The sequence below is a fragment of the Zerene cesonia genome, chromosome 19, assembly GCF_012273895.1.
Source record: "Zerene cesonia ecotype Mississippi chromosome 19, Zerene_cesonia_1.1, whole genome shotgun sequence".
Lineage (NCBI taxonomy): Eukaryota > Metazoa > Arthropoda > Insecta > Lepidoptera > Pieridae > Zerene > Zerene cesonia.
The window spans coordinates 2508659-2519261 of NC_052120.1; the positions used below are offsets into that span (position 1 = coordinate 2508659).

General features: G+C 33.1%; 1 protein-coding gene across 1 annotated transcript in view; it reads right to left on the reverse strand.

Moving 5' to 3' along the window:
- LOC119834731 (alpha,alpha-trehalose-phosphate synthase [UDP-forming]) overlaps nucleotides 1-7923 on the reverse strand; it is a 15772-nt gene extending 7849 nt beyond the window's left edge. Inside the window, exons 1-3 of the mRNA XM_038359204.1 lie at nucleotides 7570-7923; nucleotides 5566-5722; nucleotides 86-358 (exon numbers count right to left, since the gene is read on the reverse strand). Of these exons, the coding sequence (XP_038215132.1) occupies nucleotides 86-358; nucleotides 5566-5722; nucleotides 7570-7697 (558 nt within the window). The 5' untranslated portion in view covers nucleotides 7698-7923. The remainder of the gene's footprint in view (nucleotides 1-85; nucleotides 359-5565; nucleotides 5723-7569) is intronic.
- Nucleotides 7924-10603: the final 2680 nt, after the last annotated feature.

Sequence of the window (10603 nt, forward strand, 5' to 3'; positions counted from 1 at the left end):
AATGTTATTTGCAGTTAACAATTTTCTTTTTTCTTTATTACAATATTTATGGCAAGACTAGGTATATATATATATATTAATTTACCTCTCTAATCCAATTCGCAGCCAACATAAGGTGGTAATCATGCACCCAAACGATAGGAGGGGAGCCATTCTTCTCCTTATTCTGTTTCAACAATTTCAGAGCATAGACAGTTTTTTCGGCGAATTCTTTATTGATCTTGATGTAGGCATGCCAGTGATCCGCGATGAAGGTGGCCCGGTCTGGCATAGAGTGAAATAGAGGCCAGAAAGTCCCATTGCAACAGCCATTGTAGTAGCTATCAAAGAGTTTTGGCTCGGCATGTATTGCTACAATCTGCAACAATGTGTAAATTTATTAGGTAATTTTATTTCGATAATACTGCAGTTGGACATTGTAAATAAATAAGATTCAAATGAAATAATTCTATAGTATGGGGCAGATGATATACATCTGTTGCACTGATCGATTTTTTATGGACAAGTAGGTGATCAGCCTTCTGTGTCCTGCCAGACCGAGACGTTTTTTTGTGCGTCCCCACCGGGAATCGAACCCAGGACCCCGGTTCTACGCTCACGCGTTAATATACAAATAATATACAATTATACAAAATAACCTCTCTAATATCATTGGTTGACGATAAATTCATACGCTGTTATATTAACACTCCGAAGCTAATATCTGAAGCGCGTTCTGCATGAAACTTTTATTGCTAATCTATATTCCATAAGAAAGAATATCTTTATGTACGAGTGTAAACAAATCAAATTCTAGTATTTTCTTGTGTTTGATTTTACACGAGTATTATACATTTAGAAATTCAAACTTTTTAACGCGAATCATTCATTATATTATTAACCCGAAGTAAAGTGTTCGAAACGTCGGGTTAATAATATAATGAATAAATCGCGTTTGAAATCCGTTAAAAAGTTTTTAATTTCTAAATGTATAATACTCTAAAAAATTTAAGGAGAGGTCGTTATTAGTACCTTTTCAGCTCATTGTTCATTATAATATATAAAGTATTTTGAATAAAATACAAATATGTGTGCAGAAAAATAAAGACTACTGTAATTTCTTTAAAAATAAATCGCGATATCAGAAATAGAACAATTAAAAAAAAAAAAATATTTAGAACAAACACGGTGTGTCCGCCCGCACAGCTGGCTCGAGTCTATGCACACGCGCAGCGTGGGCTCCCGCACCAGCGACAAAAGCGGTACGGCAAGATTGCCGCCGGTGCGGGAGACACGCTGAGCGTGTCATAGCCGCATCGCCGGATGAAAAAAGTTTCTGGATCAGCAGTGAAATTGTTAACCACTGTACCAAGGAGGCGGTCCAAATCAGCTATGACATTCAGTTTCTTGTCTGATTCTACGTTATTATTTCATGAATAATGCAGTTTTCACTGATTAGTCTAATCAATGTGGATAACTTAGTGGATAACTTAGTTTTTTTAACTTTGAATACGTAGGATTCGATTTTATGATCTATATAAATAGATGATTCCTCTATATTTTTCAATCTATCTAATATATCATTTCAATCATTGCACTGACGAATTTCCTTAACATTTCTTACTCTTTATGATTTATAATAATAATTAATAAATGTGTCTGCTTAATATCAATCTACATCATTCTATAATTGCAAGCGCATTTATCCTTGAGCTTCGTTATTGAGAAGGGCACTCTGTCTTATGTATTTCCATTAGCTATGTATATTGAATATACAAATACATGTAATACATTCCTATTCCTTCTTTTAAATTATGGTTTCTTAATACGAACCGGATGCTTATGGAATAGCAAATAATGATGATTTAAATAAGTAGGTATCAAGTAGTATCAACATACAATTTGAATTAAGTACATACAATTCGTCATTATACATCCTACCTAAAGATGTTGCACATTATATTCGTAAACCTTATGTTTAATTTGTATTTAAAAATAATAGTAAATGTAAACATAGGACGCCCGAAGAAACAATAAGCATGCTCTGCAACTACATAATTTTTCACGCCAAATTTTTCATTTCTTATAATACTATACACATTGCGTTATATTTTATCGTTACTAATATAAATATGTAGGTCTCAAGGAAGTGTGGCGCCATTAATAAAATATTATTAACAATAAAACAAATAATTATACCGGTAATACCTTACATAATACTATTATTCTATTTACCATTGGAATTTTATACCTATAACCTGAGTAATACAGTTTAGTATGTGGTGGAAATTAAGTATTTGCTCATAGCTTCGTTTATCTGATAAGGGGTAATTTCCTTCTAATTGTCTTTCCGCACTAGCTACAAACAAACCGACCGTTCATGGAAAATTTAATTCAACTTCACATAGGAAATATCTTTTAATCAAGGCCGAATGTGTTGACAGAATTTAGATTCCGTCAATAATGGTTTGGGTTGGCTTACTACATAGCTGGAACGTTAGGGTGCGGTAAAATGTTAACAAGAAAGGATTTTTTTGTCATATTCACAAGATAAAGTAATATTAAGGATATTTATTCTGCCGAAGTAAGTAAATTGCACTAGAAAAGTACTTTGTCAAATGTCAATTATATTACGGTGTTTCTAATCGTGCAACCGCATTCTAAATATAGAGCAAACGTGGACGCAGCGAGTGTTCCGAGCCCGATATGTGAATGATATGGTGCAGGATCAATAGACGTTAGAAGCTATTGCATTTCTATTTTCTTTGTTTTTCTTAACCATTTAATCTACTACCAAAATGTTTTTCGTTTGACCTATTTATCAAAATCGATTTTAAATTTAAACCAAAATTTATGATTTAAAATAGACTAAGCGAAAATCATAAGCTTAAACCATAATAGTCATCAATATCTGGTAGGTATACGGTACATAGATACTGCAAAATATCGTGAGGAATGGTGATATATTATTGACTTCTATTTGCTTTATTAAGATTCTGTGGGTGTGTAGAAACTGAATAACAACATCATAATAAAATTAATCAGTTTATCAAATGTAAACCGGGCAAACCCCTACGACTGTTTGTCGTATTTGACACAGTTCAAGTTCTAGGTTCATTATAACAAACTTATTTTTATTTATTTTACCAAACAAGTCAATTGGTTTTCTTAATATGGATATTGATTAGAAAAATGCATGCGATTTTTGAATCGGCAGAAACGTTCCATTTTTATATATTCATTGTTAATACAATATGGTTTATAATCGCCCATATTACTACCGTGTGAGAAAGTACAAAATGGTCTGGACATTCTTTACGTATAAGAACACCAGGGCGTAAGGCGTAAAAGGTGACTGGAATCGCCAGTACAAAATTAAAGGGCAATGGAAGGTACATTTTAATTCCTATGATTGACGTTTTAGAACATCACGGACGCAAACGCATTCAGCAATGCGATTTATGAAGGTACACGTATAGTTAAAACGATCATTGTTAATGTTCACGAATGACGTCGATTATGCCCATTAGCATTCATGTCACATATGCACCAGAAAATAAACATTTTCGTACTAATGCTATAGATAAAAATATGCCTATATTTTGCTTCGTTAGTTAGTAATAATTAATACATTGTGTTTATGCATTACTCTGAATAAAACGCTGTGTTCGTAACAAATATTGTATTGCGACGTAATGTTGTTAATATTTATGTTAATGTTATTCTAAAAGATTCCACAATTCTTGGAGCATTTCTTGTATTATGAGTGTACGCTGGTGTTGTAGTTAGAACATAACAATTTATGCACAATAATTAATAATATATTTGTAAACTGTTTTTTACCCAATTGCGAAAGGAGGGTTATGTTTTTCTAGTGTATATTTCTTTAGCTCTATTTTGACTAGTTTACCATTAAAAAAACTAACTTTTGCTTTCATAATAATATTTTTTGTTCAACTGCTCCTTTTCCTTGGCTTTCGAGCAAAGGTGAAATATTTTTCTTTACATAACATTATTCTTTTGAATGATTGATACAGTGAAGTCTCCTAAAATGAGAACTTTCACATCTTTTGAATCCCCTAAATATGAGTCTAATAATATGACTTGAATGAAACCAACCAGAAATAGTCATTTCTATTCATGGTTCGTGACCAATTGGCAAGTTCGCGGTAATTATAACATAGCAGTGGCATTTAGTGTAGCTACGAATATATATTTTTATATTTAGAACTTGACCTTTATTTAGATACACTGTTTACTTAGAATCGTTAGAACATAAAACATATATTTAGAAATATATGAAATCAATTTCACTTGTCACTAATATTTTATAGGATTGACTTGTTGTGAAAATATTTCAGGGTATATTAAGAGTATTTTATTTCGACTCGTAACTTCGAAAAAGACTATCATATAAATGGGGTATCTATGAACTATAGTTAGATTATTAAATGTAAAAAAGGTATGAAGCAGTAATTCCTTAAGTTAATTAAACTTTAAATATATTAGAATTAAGTTATTAATAGTAGCAGTGGTGACTCAGTGGGAAGAACCTTGGACTTCAAAATCGATAAGTCTGGGTTCTAGACAACGCGAGGAAATTAATTGATTTTTCCATTTATCTGCACTTGTGGATAACATCACCACTGCTCGAATCGCTGAAGGAAAACATCGTGTTGAAACCGGGCATGTCTGAGAATAGAATTCCTAAACCCTCATAGGAGGCCTGTGTCCCAGCAGGGGGAACATATATGGGCTAATGATGATGAAGTAATTAATAGTAAGCTTTGCTTTAATTGAGTAGAATCTTTTCCATACTCTCAAATCTATCTAGGTCCTCTAATAAAGCATGTTTTAATGAATGTTAGTCAAGCTGCTAGGCCCTCAATATTTATCAAATCTCCGACATTAATCTCTAAATCGTCGTCTAAATCACTACGAAGTTCGCCGCTCTTCTTAATTTTTTCACATTTTTGTCATAATTAAAGTTGACTACATAATATTGTATAACCTGCTTTTGAAACGTTGTACAAATCTTACACGGTGTACATACAGGGAAATGATATAGTTTTAACTAACAATTAATTCCGTTTCTTTGTAAAACTAATATTGCATTTTATGAATATAATCGCGAACATCCTTTACCATTTGAAGACGTACGTAGAGGACGTGATATAATGCTTAAGTGTTTCTTGCCTCGAGTCCTAACTTCCTTCAATTTATATTATTAAAAAAGACCTTTCAATTTCAAGTTATGAAATAGATCATTATACTGTTTATACGCTTTAATACGCTTTCATAAGCTTCTCCTGTGTTTGTAAGTTTGTATGTTTTGTGACTCACACTTATCAAGGATTGGTAACAATACCATAATTTTATGGGTTTATCATATTATCTTGTTTAGGAAATCCAGTATTAATAATTTCCTTAAGTATACTCTGTAATAGACCAAGTGAGACAATTTGGTTGATTCTCTAATGAAAGCATGTTTTTTTAACTATATTTATAATTTTAATTGAAATAAACTTCATCATATGTGCTGAAATGCAAAGATCTGCACTGTAAACAAACATTATTTCGACATACCTTATTGGAGCGTAGACCCGCAGTGGGTGTTTTATCATTAGGATCCGATTCAGGGATTTTTTCGTTAGGGTCATCCAGGTGAATCCCAGGCCATCCCACCCAGATCCCATTGCCTCGGATCACCACTGGCGCGACCGCGGTTACCAACCCACCGGCGCTGGAAATAAAGGTTATATTACTTTAAACGGCATGTGGGTAACCATAAAGGTAAATTCGGAGTTGTTATGTTTATGTTGCTATTGTCTGTTTATTATACATTTAGTATGTAATATGCACTATGTTTTGTACTAAATAAAAATATATATGAGTAGTGTAGAAGTACTGTTTGGCAATTTGTGGAATTACATGAAATATTAAAAAAGGTTCTTTTATAATCAGATTCTGGTTAAAAAAACTTTTTTTGGAAAAACATCCAATTTCTTAACCATGTTCCATTTCATATGAGATGTCTTTATTAAACAATATAGTATTTAAATGATTATCTTTTCAATCGCATGTTGTTTAATAAAAACATTTCATATGAGAAACCGCTTGAGTCCATTTCGCAAACCTTAACTGTAAATATTGTGACCGTGATTTCGAAAGATGGCCTTAAATAATATTAGGTTTGTTATTTAACTACGAAGACCGATGCGTAAAAGTAAATAATGACACAAATTGATAATATCATCTGTGATATCAGAGCGAAAACCACATACTGAGCGCAACCAAGTTGATATAAAGAAAATAAATAGTTATTATATATATAGTCTTTTATTAAAGACTTGATTGATAATCACGTCAGAGTGCTTTCACGTCTTTTTAACGGATTAATTTTAAACTGTGGCAGATCAATCATAGGTTATTTTTATAAAAAATGCAATTGTCGTTGAATTGATTGCGCGATATCTGTCATATAGCTAGTAATAAAAAATGCACCTACACCCTTTCAAGTATAAAAACATTCTCATGAACTTTAGCATAATAATATGAAATTTATACGATATTATTAACAATGCAGGTATTAAAAATCGAACTGATAACCTTTGACCATTAGAAATGTCGCCGAAAAACAGACACTGGTCACCTACGTACATAAATAATTTGAGACTAAAGTCGTCGTGTTTTGAAATGACGATCACAAACAAAATCTTTATACTACGATTTTATTTTATATGTAGTTGTATTTGAATATTCGTAATACAGTTGCACATGGTTACATACACGAACAGATTAGTTCAAATTCACGGCCACGGATTCTGAGTTGACCGTGAATATTGGCAATTTGCATATTATGCCTTACATATTTGTTTTTATTTAATTGTTAATAAATAAGCGCAGTAATGTAACATTTTACCAAGAAAAATGTTATCCGTCCTTTTACAGATAACTTTTTGATAAATCTTTAACGAATTACGAGTTTCAAAGTTAGTTATATAAAACTATTATTATCGTTTATACTTTAATATTTCATTCAACTTTTAGTCATAAAAGACTATCTAATAGTAATCGATAAACTTCGATTTTGATAGAACGCTTCGCGAAATTTCCCGAAAGGGTAGCACGGCAAGCGGCGTAGACGACATATTATGTAGTTAATAGCATTCGAACTTTCGATCCTTAACCGGTTTGTTTTATTTTGTATATGTTATTAGAAAATAAACAACAAAGGTGACAAGAAACGTAATTTATCTATGTAAAATATCTTCAATGATCACAATGACAACGCCACTGTTTTCCAACACAAACAACGAAGAATAATTGTACGGTGGAGAAACGAATGGCTTGCAAATTGCAATGTTAATTAACATAAGTGCATCTATTGCTTTAATGGCTAATGTGGCATCGTATGGTACAGTAAAGAACAGGTATTCTATTTATAGCAACCGTTGTTATCCTGCCCTACACAGGACGAATAAAAGTATATTATTTTTATCGCTGTCAAAGCCGGCTAGGTCATAATAAATAACAAAGTGAATATCGGTTTAAGCGTGAATTTAAACACATTTGTGTATTAGCACTTACCTGGCTTTCCGCTCCAATTCACCGGTTTTCTCATTTCTTTTCAAAACAAATGGCAATCTGTTCGAAACAACAATCATGCTACCTTTGCTATTGCACGCAGATCGACTGACACTGTTTAATTCACTCATGATGTTTTTTTGAACGTTCTAAAACACGACCAATCACAGCGCGGTTGGCACGCCTGCGCAACAAAATGGAGGGATATTTGAAAATTTACGTTTTCAGTTCGCGTTCACACTTTGTTTAAATTGTGTCATCGCCGGCAAGGTCTTTGTTATTGGAATATATTGTTCGCGTTATTATAAGATAAACATCATCGACGGAGATCGAAGGCGAACTGTTTGGTTTGTGTGCGGCAGTCACCTTTATAGACTATGCGCATCGCAGAAGGCTGATGTTCTTACTTGCGTCTGACAGTGTCGGAGGTCTATACTGCTGTCGTGAAGAGGTTATCACTCCAGTGACCTCCTGAGGGTTGTCTCTATTCTCATCCAATCAGACCCGCGAATTTTTATTGTGTTCAATAAATATGGTCGATCTGTGTCCACACCAACCCAACAACACAACGACTTATCGCTGGCGTTATTGTTATTTAAAATGATACCAATTATTATGATAAATATGAAATATGTTTGCCGGAGATGTAAACTTCGCTTTCATAGAGCAGCAAATTATTTTATGATTGTAGAAACTGGTCATTAATTATCCTCAACTAAATGGCACCGAAGTTTAGTCTACAGCTGAAAGAGAAATAGGAATTCTTATTGTTATTTTAGACCAGCTGCTTTCCCTTTTCCTTGGCTATACCTTATTGTATGGTTTTTCAAATTTTTTATTGTTATCCCAGTCTGAGTCAAGAAATGAATAAAACTAAAAATTCGTTCAACAATTCATGTTGTTCTGTTCTTGAGCTTGAACGGTTAACTAATTTTTACATTATATAATTTACAGAGAGGAAGGTACATGGATTATATTGTAAGTTCGGAAAACGTATATTTTAAGATTAAAAACTTCAACGCTGGAGCATTAATTTCTTCAACGAACCTATATAAGACATAAGTATCAAATATTTATAAAGCTAATACATAAATTTTTCTTTTGTTTCTGTTTGTTTGTCTATCTTTCACGTGGCAACGGAGCGTGATATAAATTATGATTTGAGTTTGGGGATAGAGGAGGCTAGAGATTGAGATAGGCTACTTTTAACTACGATGAAACAACTCATTTCCTTTGGAATTTCTTTTGACTGCCATGCGAAGACGGAGGCTGAGAGCTTGTCTTATTTACATATCAAGTATAAATCTATATTTTTTTCAACACAGCTATCAATTTTTTCATTAGGTAACTAATCATTTTTTCATGTAATTGCGTACCTATCTTATATGAGATATGCACGTTATAATTTTTTTTCTATAATGAAAGAATAATATGAATTGCAGGTTCCTAATATCTTCCACTACATGATAGAAAATCAAGAAGTAAGAGTTGTGATGTATGAAAAATATACAAGGCGATTATTTTGTTTATTTAGATATATCGTGTGGTTCGCAACGTGACTTATTATCACGCATTTGTCCAATAAACATTGCATTGATTTTAAAATTCAGGTTGGCTTACTAGATAATCCCTACTTATATTATAAATGCGAAAGTAGCTATGTCTGTCTGTCTGTTACGCTTTCAAGTCTAAACCACTGAACCAATTTTGATGTAATTTGGAATGAAGGTAGAAATGAACTTGGGAAAGGACATAGGATGATTTTTATCGCGAAAAAAGGGTAGAAGGAGTTGAAATAGGAAGATGAAAGCGATGTAACCAAATTTCACGCGGGCGAAGCTGCGGTCGGAGGGCTAGTAGGTTATAACTTATAATTTAACAACATTTAAATACGAGTGTACTGAGCAATGTATCAGATATTATCATTTACTGAACATTTATCTTCTCTACTTATCAAATAACATTTAAATCCAAATTAAGTATGTAGGGGAACAATCCATGTTATATATTATTTTAATTTTAATATATAGAAAGAATATATTGTATTCTCGTAACGTTCATGTCATGTAATAAAATAACGTTCATATCTAGGAAACAATATCTCGAAAACCACTCGAAATTTTAACGGAACAGAAATAAATTAAAAAATAATTGTATTGTTTATATAACTGGTCTATGTGTAAGCAAAGGCGCGAAGCTATACAGCCTGCACAGACAATTAAAATAGTTTCCCACAATTTTCACGCGACTCGGTGGTCGGGCGCATGCATTTTGAGCGTGGGTCATACATGGTGCGCACGCGTTATCCACATGAACATGTGTCCTCGCGACGCGTTGTAAACGTGTAATAATGACCCTCCTTGTATTATTACGTGGATACGATTCGTCTGGTGTTACATAAATGATTCACTGAGGGATTCTCTTCATATTGTTCCGTAACATCCTACTAATCTTATAAATGCGAAAGTTTGTAAGGATGTGCGTGTGTTTGTTACTCTTTCACGCAAAAACTACTTAACCGATTGCAATGAAATTTGGTACGTAGATAGCTAGGCAACTGGAATAACTTATAGGTAACTTTTTATCCCGATATTCCAACGGGATACTTATGCGGTCGAAACCGCGGAGCGCAGCTATAAAGCAATTTAAACCTGTCGAGAAATAATGAAGTATCGAATTTGCTATGTGTTTTATTCAATTGCAGTTTTATCTCGTATTTATATATATTGAACAGTGATTACATTCGAACTAGGTTATATGAATAGCCTACATTGGATCGACATTGGAGTATTGATTCGTGTACAAGAGTAACGCGTGGTAATTTTGTCATAGTCCCACGTGCCAATGTTTACTAAACGGTTTGTTTACACTTTACTGTGTTGCAGCCTTGGAACCTGTTAGGTGTATAATAACTTGCCTATCTGTTTAGTATTTACGTTTCATAATAAGTGCGATTATGACTCATAGACCGGGAGATGGTGACACAAATTACTAGGTCATTTGTACCAGTATGGCGGTTCTTCAGTGGTCTAATTAC